The sequence below is a fragment of the Neospora caninum genome, chromosome III (assembly GCF_000208865.1).
Source record: "Neospora caninum Liverpool complete genome, chromosome III".
Classification (NCBI taxonomy): Eukaryota; Apicomplexa; class Conoidasida; order Eucoccidiorida; family Sarcocystidae; genus Neospora; species Neospora caninum.
In genome coordinates this window covers 1,471,508-1,490,807 of record NC_018388.1, presented here as the reverse complement: position 1 = coordinate 1,490,807, position 19,300 = coordinate 1,471,508, and the positions used below count along the sequence as shown (strand labels likewise).

Here is a 19,300-nt window from a genome sequence, read left to right as displayed (position 1 = left end):
CTTTGGTCGGTTGATTAGTCGTGTGCTGCTGCTCCAGATCTCCTCTACAGCAGCTTCTTTCTAAAATAATAGTCTCAACCTGGTGTGACTAACAACTTCTTCTATATGGATCAACCTTTAGCTGACCGGCCTGTAAAAAGCGCCCCACCATCCTTGTGGCGCTACACTTCCGGCCTTTGAGGAGGCAGTCGTTCTGTGCGCCGCGCCATCGTTCTGAAGATCAGTCGAGGCGAAATTTTTGGATCAAACAAACAATGGCGAAGAGCAATGCATTGTTGATAGAACTTCTGCGTCCTGCAGCCATTTAATTGCAGCAGTGCGGTCGGGCCGTTGTCAGGATTCCATGACGCTAGGGAAAGGAGATTAGGGTAGCTATCGTTGTGATTCCCTCTGGAGTCGGGTGCTGATACACTGCACGGTTGCCTCAGCTGGAACCCAGAAGAAAGACGGAATTGACAATTCTCTCGAAAGAAACAGGTGCTATGGTGGCGCACTGGGGGAGGACACTCCGCCAGCGATTACCGTTATGTCAGAAACAGGCAGGCGCCAGCGAGGTGTTCTATCCGTCACAGGGCTTCCTCTTCCTGTTAGGTTGGTGTAACGGGCAGAGGATCGACTCAACATAGGTTTGAATGGGCCTGAAAGAGCGCGTGCGCGAATGCAGGAGCTGACAGTGTATCGCTTCAGTGAACTGGCTTACTCCATCGGCTCTGAGTCCACAAGGCTCCTGTGGTGACGCTTCACTAGCTGTTACCCTGCGACAATGGGCAGCTGGTCTGATCCTGGTAAGCAATTGTTCTAGTCGCATTGCCTCAGTGTCCAGGACAGCTTTTGTGGACCGCTTAGCACCCGACCCTTTGTGCAGGAAGTTCAGGCCTTCTCCACTCTTTCTTACTCATACTCCACCGTTACGCTGTTGGCAGTGAACTGCCTCTTGCTGCGACCCATGTGACGTTCTTTGGCACACCTTGTCTCCCCCGATTGACCCACTTTTTGGCGGTGAATATTGACCAAATAAGACGATTCACACCATACAAATGTTTCTGTGTGGGGATAACTAGCTCAGCGGGTGATACGCGCGTCACAAATTCCCGCCACCACGTTTTGACGTTATGGTTTTCGAGCTGGACGCACATGCTATGTTCTTCTTTTTCTTTTCCTTTGCTGTGCAACCGGCACGGAACAGAAACAGTATCGCTTCTTTACAGACTCGCTTCCCATGCTGCGCTGCGTGTTCTGCTGTGCAGCTTCCTTGGACGTAGCCAGGGGAAAGCAACGGGTGTTGGCTCTCCGCCCCTGGCAGTCACGAGCCGCAGAAGGCATCGATGCAGATAAGGACGGCAGTGCTTCCAGGTTGCCTTGGCAAGGGAAAATGAAAATGGAAGAACTGAAGGAAAAAGTGGTGAACACGTCATTCTTCAGCATATCACAAGCTATCTTCAGTCGCCGCAAACACTTGTTGTTTCTGTTTTTCGTCTGCCTCATTCTGCTTCTTCACTCAATACTAACCAACATCAATCCGCGACTGGGTGAGACGAAACACATGCATGACATTTCCAATTGTTTTCACTGATAAAAGGATCAGTGTTTGGAATGCCTGTAATAGGACAGCGAAAATGGCAGCTGGAAGCCCAGTCCAGCTGAATCGCATCATAGGCGCCAGGTGCCATGGGTTGCAGAGGGCGTTATGAGGATTAGTGCTCTGAATGTGGGCGTTACCTGCTGTTCTGGCCGCCTCCAGAAACACGTACTAAAGTCAAGACGTTCTGGAGCACTGCTTAATAATAGAGAAAGGACCTATATAAAAATTCACACACAGTGGCTTGCTCTGGTAAACTGCATCTGGCTTCCTACTGCCCACTGGAACTCCAGCCGATATTGTCCCAGCCATATATTTTCCGGGCGACCACGTTCTGTTAAACTCGAACACTATTATGTCCTGGTCAGATCAGATTCTTGAAAGGCTCCTCTAGGTGGTAACACAGCGTTGTTTGAATTGTTGAAAAATGCAGCTTCTGAAAAATTGGAGTCTCTCGAAGAACTCTGCCGCAAGCGCGATGCCACAGAAGGTGATCGTCCGCACAGCCGCATAATGGAAAAGCCGCCAGGAGTGAGGCTCTGATTCACAGTTGTATACATGATGTCGAGGCTCTCGGTGGGGGTATGTCGAGTAGCGATAACGATTTTCACCGGGACGTAGTCACCTAAACCCAACTTCCGTAGCATAACCCATAATAGCTTGGGCGGAGCTAACGTGAATCCTCTCGGCCGAAGTGCGGAGCGACGATGGAAGCCCCCTGCTGCTTCACAGTATCAAAGTCGCTGTGTCTGAAGCATGCGACAGGCAGGGGTTCACGGACCCGAGGGAAGCCCAGCATTTGGCAGGCCGATAGTAGCGATTGAGGCCGCGATGAGATCTCTTTGTCCAACCAAATCTGCCTCACAGAAAGCATGAGTGCTAAACTGTGCTTTCTTGTTCACAGGGCTCGTATTACCGCATTGCTGGAGTCAGTCTCGTGGACAGTGTGGACTGGCTTCACCCCGCGAACCTCGGTCTTGAGCTGTTCTCACGATCAAATGCAACTCTTGAGGGTCGGAGAGACGAAATGCATAATTGTGGCGTTGCACATGATTCGCAGGGGCCATGTGTTGGCGCAATGAGAGAAGCGGAGCCGCTATCCAAATCATACAAACATCGTCAGAACACATTACAGCTGTCTAACGAGAATGGCATGAATTCTCTGACAAGCTGTACCTTCTGCCATCCACGCGGGACTCTCAATTTAAAAATTGCTTGCTGTGTAGCGTTGCGTGCTGCAGGAAGCGGCTTCTCTCCTCAACTCTGGGGACCAGAGTATGTCGACGACACAGGGCGTCCAAAAGTCCCGTTGCCGACAAATGCGTGGTGGCAAGCTTTCGTTCTTCCTCCAGGTCAGTATGTAGTACTAAGACCAAAAGCAGTTCAGCATGAATTACTTCTCACAGCTCGCGTGGCAGTTCACTTGAAGAAAAGAGCGCATGGCGATTAAACATCGAGATCACGTCTGATTGGGCATTTCGACTAGCTGTGCCCTCCAAGCCGAAGCATCCACAGCCAGCAATTGCAGAAGGCGTCTTACGTGATCACTTTCGTTTTGAGTACATTTTCAATGCGCTTTGCAACGCTGCTAAGTATATGCGTAGGAAACGAACAAAGATGACTCTACACGCGTGCGCGGCGCTGGTCCACTAGCGCCACGCAGGAGTTTTCCACACTGTGCATCGTATTTAGACGCATAGAGGACACACCGTAACGATGAACCCGTAACCACGTATCTCCTAGCCACAAGCTGCGCCATTCCCGCGAGAATCGGCTTCTTTGAAAACAGTAGTGTCCCATGAATACAGGTTCGCGTTCTGGTATTTGGCCGGATGGGAACGCTAGACAGAAAAGCCCATGTTGTCAAGTATCGTGTAGTGTTGCGGATGTCTGTCTTGAATGGATAGGACGCCGGATGAGTTTTCGTAGGATCCTAGTCCTGTTCCGTGGTTTCTGCCTTTCAGGCACAGGTGACTCCCACGTCATTAACAGTGCCCCGTATCTCCTTACTGTTGTCACGAAACCTCGCGGGCGGACAGACCTTGTCGGTGATCGAGCTGGGCTCCAAGTGAGTGGAAGCGTACAGGGTGCCACCTCCTCCGGGCGAATATTGCTTTACCGAACAGAGTAGCTACAGCTGCTAAAAAGCTTGGCATTTTCATCCATTTCGTATGGTAATGATGCAATCGAGAGTGACAGCTGGTGACTGTATCTTGCCACTTCGTACCCAACTGATTTTCATCGTGTTCGATCATAACTGGCCGCACGAAGCACCAGTACTGACTTCGCCTGGAAATGGGTGGAGGAATGGGTACGGTGATGTCTTGCAGAGTCACCGTGGCAAGTGACTGGTAAATGTCGCCGTGTTATTTATCCCTCTTTGGCGTAGGCAAGAGGTCCGTACACAATTGTTGATAACTCTAGCGACGGCGGCGTGTACGGCTATCGGCAGACCAACGGACCGATAGGATACGGTTTCTTCTTCGGTGTGCGTCTCCGTGACTTCGGTAGGCATGTTTGGAACTTTTCTCAATAGCTATCGTACGCTCCTACTAAGACACAATTTGCTCCATTCGCTCTTCACAATCGAAGCACTGAGAGCAAAATGGGCTGCGACGTCTTCCTTGACGCCGGTCACGTCACGCTTCAAACACAGTTCCATGGGCTTTCGATGACGCAGGTATTTCCTGGAGGTTCGCACAGAGTTCTAACAGCGGGAACATCGCAGTCGTGCGGATGTTCGCTAAGGTGGGCATGTATGTTCCTGTAGGGGATTTCGTCAAGATGCATTACGTTAGCAACTACTCCCCTTTGTCCGTTACAAAAGCGTGGGACATTGAGCAATTCGGAGAAGGAGCAGATGAAGTAGTGGATCCTACAGAGATTTCGGTGTCGGTGAGTTCGCATGCACTGGACAAAGAGAGCCATTACAGTCTACAGCAAACCATATGGCTGAATCGGCACGACTGGCCGGTCCAGATGCTGAGCTTTGGTGACGGCTTCCTTCGTAAGACTTAGTGTTATTGGTTCAACTAAGAGGTTGCTCAACCATTTATCTGCATCCAACAAACGCCTGTAATGAGGGCAAGCGCTGATATGCGCAGGGTGGGAACACTCAGAATTTGGGTTAGAAAAACTCCATAGAAACCCTAGTGATAAAAAAACGCTGGAGGGTTCGTATGCGTACCAGATGAGCAACAGTAAGACAGCAACATCAATACCAAAAAACGCTGGCTGTTGGTGTTTCAGCCAAAGAACACAGTTTGTTTGCGCTTTCCACCTGAAAGCAGTAATGGGGTTTTTAGGCTCTTGGCCGACGACGGAACTGAACGTTGCTATAATAGGAAGGTGTGGAGTGTGCTGCGAGCAAGCCAACGTCGTAATTAGTGTATTAGAGTCTCTTTCGGTAGAGCAATCCCGGATTCAAGAGGAGATGCAAGCCTCTGTAACAATGTTGAGTCACGCTGTAACTGGTGACATACCCAAGGAAACCAGCGTGAGCGGGCTAGCACTCGTCGTCGCTCATCGCTTACCTCAGCAGGCTGGACCTCAATTAAGAAGACGGTTGAGCGTCAGGCCACCCAGATTTGCAACGCGTCCAAGGTTGCTTTTTTTCGTATCGCCCGGTGCCTGCAGACTATTAAAGCCCACATCGTCCGCGGCAGCCCGTGGCTCACTATGGAACTTCCCGCTGGACACAAGTTACTCTTGGAGACATTGCCAGCGAACATGTTTACTGGTTAGTCCTGCAGCTGAGTATTCTGTCTACGGAATAGTGCTTATGGGATCTTCTGTAGGATGGTTCACAGCGCACAGGAAAAAACCGCCTACGGTTTTCGTGCGGTGGGCGGTCACTCATACCTGGTTGCTCTGGAGAAGCGATCGCTTACATATTGCTCCGCATTTATGATGAAGCTGCCGTATTCTTTTCCGATGTTAACAGGCAAGAAGAATGCCCTGCAGAAAATCGTCAATCTCTCCGGTCTGCCGACGGACGGCAGCCTTGCGTGTTCATCGCTTTTGCGATCAGCGGTATTTACTGATGCACTCGAATTGCACCTATCTGACGGCACTATCTGGCTTCTTGTGTTGGACCACCAGGTACGTAATGTAGAGGTCTCGTAAAACCTTGTACTGCTCTAGTATCGTGGGAAGTAAGTTTCGTGAGCACACGGGAGGGTTACAGACCATGCAGTGGCGGGGGTCTACGTCACTAGTTCCATTCAACTACTGTGCAGCGTCTCCTGCTTGCATCCTCTCTGCATCGTCAGATCCAAATGACGTGTGAATCTTCGACCAAACATGACCGCTTAATGTCGTCGAAAAGGCTGGAGAGGCCAGTCATTGTGCGTCTTGCCCTCGCGTCTGTATGCGGTCACTCCCATGTGTGGGGAGAAGGAGAGGCAAGCGCTATGATTGGCGTGGACAAGACCTGTCCTCATCAAGACACCGACAGAAAAAGTTCCTATCGCTGGTGGGTTGTTACTGTTCTTCACGACGCACGGCAGCATGCTGCGAGTTTCGTTTTCGTTACGCACCACTGCATCGAGGGAAACCTGTAGAGCGTATGGATTCTTTCTCCTATAGGAAACTCATGTCTCTCGTGAACAAGGTTCCTGGTCGTCGACTGGACGAAGTGGCGGATTATATCAACCGCAGAGTGAGCAGGAAGCCTTCGGTGCAGTGCGAGACACCAGCCCGATGGCGTCGAAAAGTGGTGCACGTTGTGTAGCTCAGCTTAGAGTCTAAAGGGCGTCCCCTAGTGCATCGAACCGGGAGTGAAGAATTCTTTCAGAACTAGACGAGGCTGCTGAAGGCTCTCGTTGGGCCGCTGTTCACCCAGTATATCTTCGCGGAACGAGAAGCGGTTATTTACTCCACTCTGCGTAGGGAAGCGGTGGACGAGATGTGGAGCTATTGAAATAACATCTTTTGATCCTCTGTATTCTCAAGGTCATGTTTCGTCAGTTGGTCGACGCTTCTGGTTCTTTTTTGGATTAACCATTTCTTGTTTCCTCGCAGGGTTCAGGTGTGCTTGCTCTAGAGCGTGTGTTCTCTCGTTTCCCTCTGAAGGTAACTGAGTAGCACTGAGCGCCCTCGGTGCAAAGAAGCCTTCTAGACGTTGCGCTATTGATAATGGTCCTCGAACCATTGTGGGCATATCTTCTCACGGACCATTCTCACGTCAACTGCCTATTCAGAGTATTGTGTAACTCCCATATCTGTTTTTGCTATTGCACGGGTAGGGGAAAACTGTTATCGGCCCATGACCATGTTTGCAGCGGCAACTGGAGCTGCTGCGGGAAGACGAACGCTGGGGTGGTTTCGAGCTCCAGACGGTATCGTGGAAGCCAGAGACAATGATACCAGCGTTGAGAAACATGACTGTGCCTATCAACACCGTCGTCATACCCGAAGGCTTTTTCAGGTGGGCTACGCCAGTTTACATCTCTGCAAGAGAGTCTCGTGTGTCGGCGCACAGGAATCCTCTTAAGGGTTGAGTGACTGAGTGACAGCGTAGACATCTTATCTTCCCCCAATTTGCAGTAGAGATGTAGAGCCGTACGCAGGAATGTGTCCTGGGGACATACTTCGTGCCCGCCGCCACCAGTGGCCTCCCACGCGACACTCTTCGACGCCGATGCTAAACTACGTAGGATGGGTTATCTTTTTGCAGAGGCGACGGCACTGGCATAACAGGCGATCTTTACTATTGGCTATCGGTCCATTTTCTCAGTGTCCAAGGAGGCACGATTGTCCTCGTCGGAGGAATGAACGGTGAGGTGTTCTCAGATTAGCTTTTGCCACGACCACAGAGAGTTACGGACAAGGATTCGCTATTGTAGGCGGCTTTTCAAAGTGTGAAAAGAACTTTTGTTTCTATGTCTTACCCAGTACAACTGGGAAGCTCTCCGTTGGTATACGTCTTGCAACCTAACCGACTACTTTTCGTCGTTTCGTTTACATCAAACACCGAGCGAGAGCGTCTACTGTCGAGGCGTACCGAACAGTTTTTGCTTCGATGACAGGCACAGCTGCTGACCCGACCCTTACCTAGTTCGAGGTCTCCGATTTATCTGCACCCCTCTTCTCACTTTTCCCTTCTGTCCAGGAGAGGGTAAAACCAAAGCACTTCTTCGGGATCTTTTTAACATCGACATCGAGCCGGCTGGTTTTTTCTCCTACGATGATGCTGAAAGTGTTCCTCATCAGACACACGATATCTACGATACACCGCCGTATGAGGAGGACGAAGGGATTGATGAGGTGTTGTTGCCAGGTAAAAATGCCGCGTCTACTCCCCATGTTACCTAAGCCGCTGCAGACAGTTTTCCGAAAGCACTTCGCCCCCTTCTTCGTGCATTTCCGACGGTATGCCTGGCGCAGTTTCGAAATACGCGCTCGGTACAGCTCCTGTTTCGAGCGGCTTGTACTACCTGTTTCCATCCGTTTATCTCTCAGAAAATATGCCCAGAGAACTTCGCCGTCCCATGGCGCTGAAAGAAGATCCGATCAGCGGGTAGGCGTCCGCGCGGCACTGACTGAAAGAGCATTGACAAACAGCGCCTCCCAGTCAGATAAAACTGGAGCAGGTGTATTTTTTGCCTATTTTTAAGAAGCGCCTGCTCACAAGAGCAGCCAGTAAAGATGCACGGAGGCAATCGATGCAACATAACGTCTTTGTGTTTTTCATCACCTTGACGAAACTGCGCTAACCTAACTAGCAGAACACATAGCTCTCTGCTCACTTTCCAGGCCATGAAGATGCGTACGTCATATATGTATTCGTTCTAATTTGCGGCACACTGTGGTATCCGGTGTCGCGTCTGCGTTGACATTTTAGGTCTGAGAAAGAGGGTCCTAGCGACAATAAGGTCGAAGCTATCTGGACACCCTGGCACGGCTGGCCTTTCGCACCGTATTGCAGGCCAGGTGAACGAATATTGTCTTTGTCCCTGGCAGGACAATGGGCGTATTTCCTCAGGCTGGCAGGAGTTTTGCACAGGGTGACGACGCCTGGCACCTTGTCTATCCAAACGGAATATGGAACCGTTTTGCTCACATTGGGACTGTTACTGGATTTTCCCCTAGAGCTGTCGCGACGTGTTATGAGTGGTTTTGCTCCAGAGTTCTGTGGATGTTTAGCAGCTGTATATATGATAGCATACCAAGGATGGAGGCTGCTGTCACCCGCTGACGCACTTGCGGTACTGTCACCTTGGTGGTTGACACACCGAAACCGGCTGACTGCATGTTCTGCAGGTTCAGCCGAGAATTCATGCGAGGGGGCCACAAATGCATTCTTTTATCGGGGACAGGGAGGTGAGCCAGAAACCGCCAACGGGGCTTCACCGAAAAGGGCCATAAATCGATTCCTACACCAAAGAGGGGCAGCAGAGAGAGCAAAATTGTTCCAACGATCGTACCCGTTCCCCCTTTCCGGAGCAGTTCGAGCATGCCTTCACTTGCTGTTTTTCTACAGTGCATTCTACATGTTTTGCTGTCGTGGAACTATGACATGAATCCCCTCGGAACGCTCGCGTCGCTTTATAACTACGTTGTTCGAAATGTGTGGTGTGATGTGAAAGATTTTGTTTTTCGCGGATCGGGACACTTTCGAAAACATCTCTGTTCGTGTTCCATTTCTGGGCAGGCCTCCTTGTTTTTGGGTTTACCAGGGCAGATGATTCACAAATTTGTGCTCAGGCCATAGTTCAGCGCATCCTTCTACACGGTAGCTCTGAGTACTTCAGAATAGTTGTTGTTCTTCGTATATCTTCATACGTTCTACAAGGGTTTCACAAGGCTGACCTACGAGCAGCGTAGATACATGACACATATGCGGACAAAGCTGACACGAATTACGTCCTGCTGCCTTGTCGAATGTACCAGCGTATGCTTGAGTGGCGTGAGTCACACTCGCTTCCCTTTTACAGCAATCGTGTGGATTGGGATGGACTGGAGCAACGATGTTCTGCTACCGGATGAAGATTGGACCGTTTTGCTCTCAAGAAGTCTCAGACACTCTGTATGTATGGGTGCTGCAAGAAACGGTAAGCTGTCCGCAGCTGTATCCGCGGATTTCACACCACACATATAGAGCCGAGGTGGGAGTATTCGGACGCTAGTATATCTAGGAAACAGGAAAGAGGCAGTCTGTTTGAACGAGACCCCAACGCCACTACACAGTGTCCAGACAACGGCATGCATTCTTTGTCTCCAGTCGGATTCCTTGCCCGCTAATGCTTATATGTTTGTTTTTGTCCTCAAAGAGACCGACTGCTCGCCCCTACAAAAAGTGCTTCTTGTTCAGACTGATGCTTTTACGGAGCAGGTGAGATTACCTTTCGACCTGTACTGCTCCAGTGTTTTGTCTTCCCACGAGGACTTCCCTGCCGTTTACGGTCAGCACCGCCGATGGACAGAATTGTGGTCTGTTTGGTGACAAGCCTCCTGTGCCGAGCGAGTCGAGCACTCGTCACAGCCCCGTACATTACTGAACTTGGAACGCGGTTGCTCGAGCGCAGGCCGTTCGTGAATCGATAATCATTTTGGCGGAAAAAACAAGTTGCTATCTGTATCCAGGAGCGCGCGGGAGTAGCTTCATAGTCCACACATTTGCAGTGAAACAGATGCCTTATTCGAGTTGCGTCAACTTTGGTCTTTGGTTATATTCTCAGCAAGCGTTCATAAACGAGATGAGTACGACTATATTGGATGAGGATAGCCTGGTGGATGCTGACCGTCTTCGGCGCTTCCTCAGGTGAGGATGTAAACAGCTATTCCAGATGATCCATCGTACACCCAAAACCTCCATGAATTATCTATCCCAGGGAACTCCTGATACAGGAACAAGCAGCCGGAACTGGCCCGTCACTGATACGAGACCAAACAGCTGAAACTCAAGAGTCCGACCAAGCTGGATGATGCAGCAGAGACTTGCGGTGTTTCTCTGATATGTGTTGAACAGAGGCACGAAGGTAGAGGAGACGCTGAATGTTGGGCAACCATCGGAAGAAACCATTGACGAGGAGATGGAGACCGCAAGGGATGGACTTCTTCGACATGCTCTCATATACCCCGTAGAGGGAGACTTTCTTCTTCGGACGTCCCCAGTTGACGAGCAAATTCATGTCCAGCATGCAAGTCGGTTTTGCCAACAACCGTCCCTCGCAAACGATAGGTTGAAATCTCAAGCGGAAATATAGACAACGTCAACATTGCATCTGATTTCCATTTACCTAGTTAATTCGAGAGGTTTTCCTCCGTGTCGTGTGAATACTTCTGCGGTGACGAAGAAGCCTTTCCTCTAAGCACGAACCACTCCATTGGGAAAGACAAAACCCTAATGGACGGTTTCGTGTTTTTGACAAAAATGGAACGATAATTTATACCAGTAAAACCAGTGCATCAACTGTCACTGCCGTAAAGTCTCCTGGTGACAAAACAGCTGCTTATCCTAACGGCTGTCCTCCTATGCGACTACTGCCCTTCACAGAATTGACCTACAAATTCCTTTCGTTTCCCCTTCCCCATTATGAATCTCATTCCCTCTACCCTCCCAACGTGTTCTTCCACACCCAAGAGACCGGCGGTGTGGAACCCCTTTGGGATCCCGATCGACTTATCGTTTATATGCACGATCTGCACCAGTGAGTCTCTCTGAACTATGCTCGATGTCAGACGAATGGGTTCGTGCGTGTTCGGCCCCATAGAAGTAGCGCAGTTCCATTTTGGCAGGCTTCGCGGTCGACAGTTATATTTTGTTTCACAGCTGCAGTAAGAACGTGGACTTGAAACGGGGGGGAACAACGAAATTTCATAACCAAATGGGTGTGTGGACGAGTCGTATTCGATCTGGGAATGTGATATGTGGTATCATCTCCCGTGTCCCTTGGATTGTCCAGGAAGATGGAATACACAGACCCCACGGCAGGACCCCAACATTCGTAAGATTCGAAGCGGGTGTCTGGAATGTCGGTTGTCGCCTTATGCCGTGCGCCTTATGACGGCTCTGTACACCGGTGCTGTTTCGGAATCCATCTTCCGAGAGGGTCCTACTTCTCCCGCTGTCTCGCTTATAGCCACAGATCCCGTCAAATACCAAAAACGGGAGAACGCAGTTTGTGCACGAACTCATCGTTTCTGTCACCGCGACCTTCGGTTTTTTGCTTGCGTCTTTGCAGAGTGATCATGGGCGAAGGCGCCGCGACATCATGTCTCGTCACAAACCATGTAAGTGGACGAGAGGCCGTCACGTTTTCTTGAGATACTGGGTGCCATCCGCGATGGTGAATGAACACTTCAAGAGCTGCAGTCCAGTGGAGCCTCCATGTGTTTTTTACGGCGTACGCTGGCCGAAGGTCTAGGTCAGATATTCTAAGTGCTGAACCGCATAGGGATCCTCGATCGTTTCGCCAGAGGTGCTGGCTGACAGACGGCATTCGGCACTGACTGGAGCTCTCTCTCTGCCCCCCTTTTCTCAACAAGGCCGCTTGCAGTAATCGGTATGTCTTGTTCTTTTCAAGGGAAGAATGTGTGGTCGCTCGTTCGCTTCGAACCCACGGCAAGTCGACGCTACCGGCAGTCGGGGTGTGTGGATGACACACCATTTTCGAGTGAGCTGAACGCATTTGCTACCCAATTTCAGCAATTATAAGAAAACGCGAGACGGCCTGCATCAAACCAGACTGCCGAATCTGGGGTGTTCTTGGCCGTGGCAGCAAGCTGGGCGTCTGTTCTCTGGGTCGTGCACGCTGAATGCGTACAGAAGACAAGAAGTCGGCAAGGTGTACTGTTTATCAGGTCTTCGATGTCTGGGCTGTAGTGAAGCAATAGTCAGATACCCAGAACGCACAGCTCTACCCGATCTATGTTTATGCGTTCCATAGCTTGTGCAGGCGCTATTACATGTATGAAAAAAGCATAGAACCGAAGATAACATTCTGAAACAGTCGCTTTGTGGCCTCTTCTTCCATTCAGCGTGCCAGATGCTAGTGTAGTCTCCTCGTTTGTCGTGGTGTCTTCTGGTCGTACTGTCGAAGGCACGACCATGCGTCATGACTTCCAAAAAGCACATCTTTCTTAAAGGAGGCACATTTACCGATTGTCCTTTTGTAGGGTACCCCTGCATACTTGCTGGTGAACCTGGTAGAGAGCGACTTGGGAGAGCTATTGAAGAGAAACGAAACGGGTGATTATGAAAATGTCCTTGAACGGATGCACCCGAAGTGGCAAAATATTTTGAGGTAAGGCCTTTACAATCTTCACGGGGCAAGTCAGCCACAGCGCCGGAGTTGAGATGCCGCGTGCGTTGAACATTGCGTGCCCTTCAGCTATTTTGGCTGACGGGAGTTTTTGGCCTTTTGGTATTGTAAGAAGTCTTCCGAGTGAAGCAGCCGGGAATGTAGCGCAGTGTCAATCCAGCTACATTATTCGGTAAGGCTGGTACGAACCCTAAAGCAGTTGAGTCGGCAATCGAACGGGGTGCCCGGCGGTAGCCTATGGAGGCAAACACCGTCTCATAGATTGCGTAAAAACGTGTTTGTTGTTTTGGCAGGTGGGCAGTCCGGCAAGACCTGTCGGGACCTACAAAACTGGATATTGGTGAACTGGAGCACAATGCGGATGACATGCAACAGTGGGTTAGGGTGAGCCTATTAAAATACACGGCCATATTCACACGTTCGTGGGAGCAGGGCAAGGATGGAAAGACAAACAGTACGATTCCCTCCTTCGAACCCAGCGTTAGTCAAGGAATCCACAGGTAGATATGCCGTCCAGGGCATACACGTCGCAGTGTTATGTCACGACCACCGCATGCAATTGATTGTAGGCCGCTGATTAGCTAATTTTCTGTGGTCTTGTTCAAGTAAAGATTTCTAGAATGTCTGCAACTTTGAGTATCCGTCATTGTGGAATGTGTAAAACACAGTCCACCAGTGTTTATCGCTTGCGCAGTTGTTTAGATAAAAAACGACCACCGTTTTTCATGTTCGTGGTGTAATAATCTATTGCCGCAGGTTTGGCTATAGCTGGAGCTGCAAACGATAGCATGTGTCCTCTTGTCTAGTTTTTTGGATTACTGAAAATGAATTTCTCCTGTGTGCCGACATATCTCTGACAAATTGCAGCTAATGCACCGTTATGCAAGTATAGCCCTCACTGCTAACACCGCGGGTGTCCGCGTCGAACGAGAAAGGGTAGGTGAGAAAGCCTTCTGCAAATCAGCTTCCTTGTTCAAGGAGTTTCATGCAAAAAAAAAAACGATACAGGGCACGGTCAGGTGCATTGGGCCGTATAGAAGACTTAGATGCTTGCCGTATGGATTCGTAGGCAAGGTATCGTCACACAGGCACTGTCAGTCAACATGCTGGAAGAAGAAGCACTGTTACAGTGAACCCCTTGCATGGTCCCGGCTGTTTAAGTGAGGACATGAATTGAGAGCTTTCCCACTTTGCATGCTTGATGTATCCTGCACAGTGACAAACTTTTGGTTGCTATACGCGTGATCCGAATTCTTGATTACGCGTTTGGTGTACAGGCACTAACTTTTCTTCGAAAGGGCCTCGAGAAATTCCTCGGCGCACAGTTTGAGAACGTACTTCTGTACGACACAACTTGGGGTAAGAGGGCGACCAACAGCGAGGTCGCCAAATATATTTTGAGCCCCACCTTTGCAGCACAAGCAATCCGCATCATACTTGACTTGACTGTGAAGCTAAGCTTTAGGTCAAATCACGTCATTGTATTTTCAGGCGGCATCGTGCCGTGCGGGTGTGACCGGGAGGAAGGAAGAGGTCACTGCGCGCCCTCGGGACGACTGGGTCTGACAAGACTGTTCGGTGGTGCGTCTACCTGCAAACAGCTGCCCTGAAGCAGCACATTTTTGTTTCAACTCTGAAAGGAATCAATATGTTAATGCTTCTGCCTATGGGAACATGACAGTGTCAGATTTGCTGCAGAAATGATGTCGATGGGGATGTCGGGGTAGTGCTAGCCACTAAGATGCCGTAGCGCAAAACTACCCCGATATGTACCTTGTCTGGTCGCGTGTTTTTTTCCAGGTTTGACTTACTATAGTAGCCTAGAGGCCTTCTCGCTCATCAATCTCCCAAGACGAATTCGAATGGCGATTTCCAGTTCCTTTGCTTCCTTTGGCCTGTCCTGGTCTTTGTAATTACAGCAGATGTCATGGTTTCTCAGTTGGCAAGTGCCTGCCCAGCTCTGCGAAACAGCGAAGTGGAAGCTGGAGCGGGTCTATACTACGCCACACATGCGTTCCTGGGTTACGTTGTCCACATGGCTGCGGTGGTGGCTAAGTTTGATCCAGGGTAAGTTTCCTAAGGCTGAGCTGATTCGGAAGCAGATATCGCTGGCTACAGCTACTGTGGCTTTCCACAGGCCATTTGGAAATATCTTGTAGTGAGCATGGGATTTTTCCACCGACTATCACTCGTACAAGTTAACCGCGCCTGTAGGGTAGAACTCAAAACGGCAACTGGAGCGTCTGGGTTCTCACAGAACACCATTGGAAGAGATTGACTCGCACGCTTGAAGGAAAAACAAATGTACGTTGCTTTCCGAACAATGACACTACCGGAAAGCGAGTAGAGTTACCCAGCGTGCATGTCTTTTCGCTGAAACCTCTGTAGGTGGCTGAGCAGACGTCTTAGCATCACCACACAGTATGGCCTGAGAACCCCCAAAATTCACCATGTGGTTCTGGGGTTGATCCGAAACTTCGCCACTCCAGCTTTCTTGCGACGGTATCAGGACTCGTATGTCACAGCAAGACTTCAACAGTTTTTTGTGGTAGGTGTAACTGCTTGCTGTACCCCTCAGGCATCGTTGAGTTTGATAAACACACATGCTGCCATCCAGACATTCCGTAGTCCTTGACTGATTCAGAGTAATGGAGGTATTCTGTGGCCCCCTACGCTGATTGACGTCGTCTGTGGAATGCCCAACTATGCCTCGAGACTGGTGAATCACGGCACTACAGCGCCGGATCATGCTGCTTGCGCGAATCAGTTCAAAGAAAGCGACGAGGTTTAAAGATCCTGAATGATCGATGCAAACCTATACCGTGACTGAAAATATCGATATATCAGGGTTGTGGCGTTGTCTATTGCATGTAAAGCAGAGAGCAAAACGTTCCCCCACTGTTCGGTGGACTTGCCTCCAAGGGAAATGAAGCGAAGGTTATCGCTGCTGTATAAAGATGAGACGTGTTGCTCAGCCCACCCGCAAATGACTGCTACTGGCTACCGTCTCTCCCAATGGTCGTGAACGTGGTGTGTCTTACGATCCAGGTTGCCCGACACAAAGACTGGTGGTTCCTCAATTCGTATAGCAGCGGTGTCCAGCACCCAGACGCCCTTGGTCCCCATCAGGTAAGCTTATGTTTATCTGCGCGGTCTTGACTGCTGGTTCTCCGTTATTTTCCAATCCGCGCGTGTGTCTCTGAAATACGTACCAGCATGGGGCGTGATGTTGATGTGAAATCACTGGTGAATAGCTGTCTTGTATGGTGCATGCTGACACAGGAGAGTAGCAGCGAAGCGGCATTCGCCTACTGGGCTGTCGCCATGTATGCTAAGATAACTGGCGACCGAGAGCTGGAACAGTGGGGCAGAGTGCTGGCTGCCACAGAAATTTATGCCGCTAATGCATACATCCATATCAAGGAGTGTAAGTCAAGACTCACATCTGTTTAAGAAAGGACCCCTTCAGCTCTTCGAACTGTCACATGCAGTCACCGTGTGATCGCTAAAAGCTGTCGCTGATTCTTGGGCTCCTAACTTTATTTGGTAATCGCACATGCGTTCTACAGACCGTGTGTGAGGCAAGCATACGATGGAAACTGTCGTAAAGGCTGTGAAGCTGTCTTTCACCCACACAGTGTTGACGCAACGTTGCCCATGGCGCACATGAACTGAGAGAAAGCAGCTCGAGGACCCACATGCGGTCTGAAAATTTCAGCTGGCATGTTGCGATCCTGTTTCTGCTGAACAAGGATTAAGCTGCTGGGGAGTGATGCATCTAACAGAGCTGGGAGACGTTTACTTTGCGTAGTGGAGCTTGGTGAACTCATGTGTTCGTAAATTGTTAACGAGGCGAAAGTGCCAGAAGGCCCAGATGCCCAAGCTTCGACTGTCTCTTCGTGGCTGCTCTGGCTTTCAGGGAACGAGATTTACCCACCTGCAGTGCGGTATCTCGGAGCTATCGGAAGGCTACACGAGAATGGTGCAGTGTTCAACACCATTGAGGGAGTAGAGCCATATAAAGTCGGTATTGCCAAGCCAACAACACTGAGACGCGGAGTCGATTGCTGCGAATAATACAGCTTTCCAACTTCTGCATAAACTTCGAGTTTTACGCTGCGGGCAACGAGGAATATGAACCAGTTTCCTTGGGAATTAATTCATCAGCGTACCAGACAAAGTCCCGATATGCAAATTTCCTTTTTCCAATCAGATGGTGTAGTCTGGTGCACGTCGCCCGCCCGAGGTTGTGCTTCAGCATGAGGTGTCAACACGAAGTTCCAGACGTGCTAACGAGTGTGTCTCTTGCTTCACCCAGATCTTCAGCAAGCAGATAATTCCACTAACTCCGTTCTCACTAGAGATCATAGATGCCGGCTGGGTTCTCTGGATGACGGAGCGCTGGAGAAGCGCATGCGTCCTAAACTTATCGAAGTGTTTCAAGGAATTTGGCGACATTGGCCTAACACACATGTCTCTGCTTACACAGAAATGGACCTCGGTAAGGGAATTAGTGAATATGGCGACAAGGGGACGGCAGCCACCCTAGTGTGGCTCTCACTTTTTCACTCGAAGCCAAGGATTCTTATCAACTATACCCTCCTCTTACACCTAGTCTCTGACCGGTCAGCTCATGTTGTAGGGCATTGTTAGGAACCCGCTTTAATTTTAACTTTCAATCGTCACGACAAGTGCAAGTGCACTATACTGCGGAGCAAAAGCATTTTCAAAGAAAGACACGTTGACGATATGACGTACTGAACCTTCGTTCTTCCTTTACCGTATGTTTGTGCAAACGTTGGTATGACACCTGCTGGTCTTGGTATGATTTATTGGCAAGTTCCACTATTATCGTTCCTATTCAGTTCCATCTGGTGCCATGGAGCACGGCCCTCTCATTTACTGAAATCGCGCATCCCCGATGTTGCCGGGCGTCTCAGACGGCCCAATGTTGTCTGGGTTGGACATGTGACTGCTCATTGTGTATCAGTACAATGCACCGGACGGCATTGGCAGAGAAGCCACGATCAGAGTGGAGATTGAGCAGGCCACTCAGCAAGTGCTGCACATTAACTGCTTTCAGGTGAGACGAGCAACAGCTTTGGTTCTGTCTTCCCATCGAAATAAGTTTTCGGAGTTCATTCTTACACTGGACTGCAGGCATCGCGGTAGAAGGTCATGCTCCCCGATATCACTCGCAACGAACAGGAATGCAAAAAAAAAGTGTGGATTGTCTGATCCCGGCCTTTCTGTTTCCATAGACCAAGAGCTTCGATTGTGGGGTCCACACGCTCTCAAATGCGCTGTTCTTTGTCGCCACGGCGCATGCGCTAGGAGGAGCTTCGGCTATCTTGGACATGGAGGATGGGAACGGCCGTTATAGAATATATTAATTTTCCCGTTTCTCGCCAGCGATGGCTACTGAACGATCATCTCCTTGGTACCTTGCATAGGCCTTGCCATGAACAATCAGTTGACTGCAAGCGTCCTGGCGGCGCTGCCGTTTTTGCCTTTCGACATCCTACCAATGAGCTGTATCACCTAGGGAGGCGCAGGTCTTTTACCAACGCACGTTGGCAATTTCGCTCGCGCCACTACTAACGCTTGAACCTGTCTGCGGAGATAAAAGCACGCCGACTTATCTATAGGCACGGTCACCGCCTCTTCTCGTCTACAGCAGCAAGGGAGGGCTCGGAGAGAACGCTGGCCATGGTGTCACCACCTAACGGAAATGCGGTGATGCATGACGTCCATTTCCTGTTAGCCTCGGCAATTTTTATGCGGCTACTTTCAACATATCTGAATGCTCAGGGGTCTCGTTGTAGCATGATGCAGATCGTTGTCTCCAAGACACCAGGTCTTTGCCGGTGCAACAGTTTGACGAACGTGTATCTTTTTGGGTTCTCGAATTGACTTTGCAAGTGGCGCTGAAGGATCAATTGGTTACCGTACTGAGGAACTTTCTGCGATGCCTCGGCGTCAGCAACACTGCCATGTGCGTGTTACCTTTTGAATGCCTTTTCGGTTGCAGAGGAATGAGAATCACCTATTTGTATATGTTCCTGCTCGACAGCGCAACACCCTAGCAGTAGAGCATGCTTCCGCAGCTCGGGGTGCCCTGCCGATACGCAAACCATTTGGCACCCTATTCAGACAAAACCTGCCACCACGGCACAGAGAAGCAAAATTATCTGGCTGCAGCCCTCACCACGACTCCGAGCGACACAATCGATGTGGTTTACTTGACGTTCACTCTACACTGGCTGTTGTACAGGATATCAATGAACCTCCTCTAACTTGTTTGACAAATCGGAAAGGACTTCACTCCGGAGGTACAGGCGACCGGGGTCAACAGGCGGATTCTCGAGTGTTGACAGTGGCTTGGTAAAGCAAGGAGTCGACGCCGGTTTGGAAAATGGAAGGAGCAGTAGACTCTCGTTTCCAGAAAAAACAA

At 50.0% G+C, this 19,300-nt stretch overlaps 1 protein-coding gene across 1 annotated transcript; it reads left to right on the top strand.

Moving 5' to 3' along the window:
• Positions 1 to 763: 763 nt before the first annotated feature.
• Positions 764 to 18,239, top strand: NCLIV_008630 (hypothetical protein; the record flags this gene model as incomplete). The annotated part of the gene is made up of 32 exons (XM_003880379.1): positions 764 to 785; positions 1,248 to 1,529; positions 2,013 to 2,069; positions 2,821 to 2,931; positions 3,544 to 3,647; positions 3,969 to 4,086; positions 4,350 to 4,586; positions 5,523 to 5,680; positions 5,851 to 6,053; positions 6,167 to 6,239; positions 6,862 to 7,007; positions 7,257 to 7,357; positions 7,692 to 7,859; positions 8,042 to 8,099; positions 8,424 to 8,586; positions 9,517 to 9,633; positions 10,261 to 10,343; positions 10,551 to 10,726; positions 11,079 to 11,232; positions 11,767 to 11,815; positions 12,701 to 12,828; positions 13,140 to 13,230; positions 13,714 to 13,782; positions 14,124 to 14,205; positions 14,766 to 14,913; positions 15,235 to 15,394; positions 15,895 to 15,975; positions 16,129 to 16,273; positions 16,766 to 16,869; positions 17,165 to 17,347; positions 17,837 to 17,929; positions 18,108 to 18,239. 32 exons carry the CDS (start codon positions 764 to 766, stop codon positions 18,237 to 18,239), a joined length of 3,996 nt encoding a protein of 1,331 aa, XP_003880428.1.
• Between the last annotated feature and the right edge of the window lie 1,061 nt (positions 18,240 to 19,300).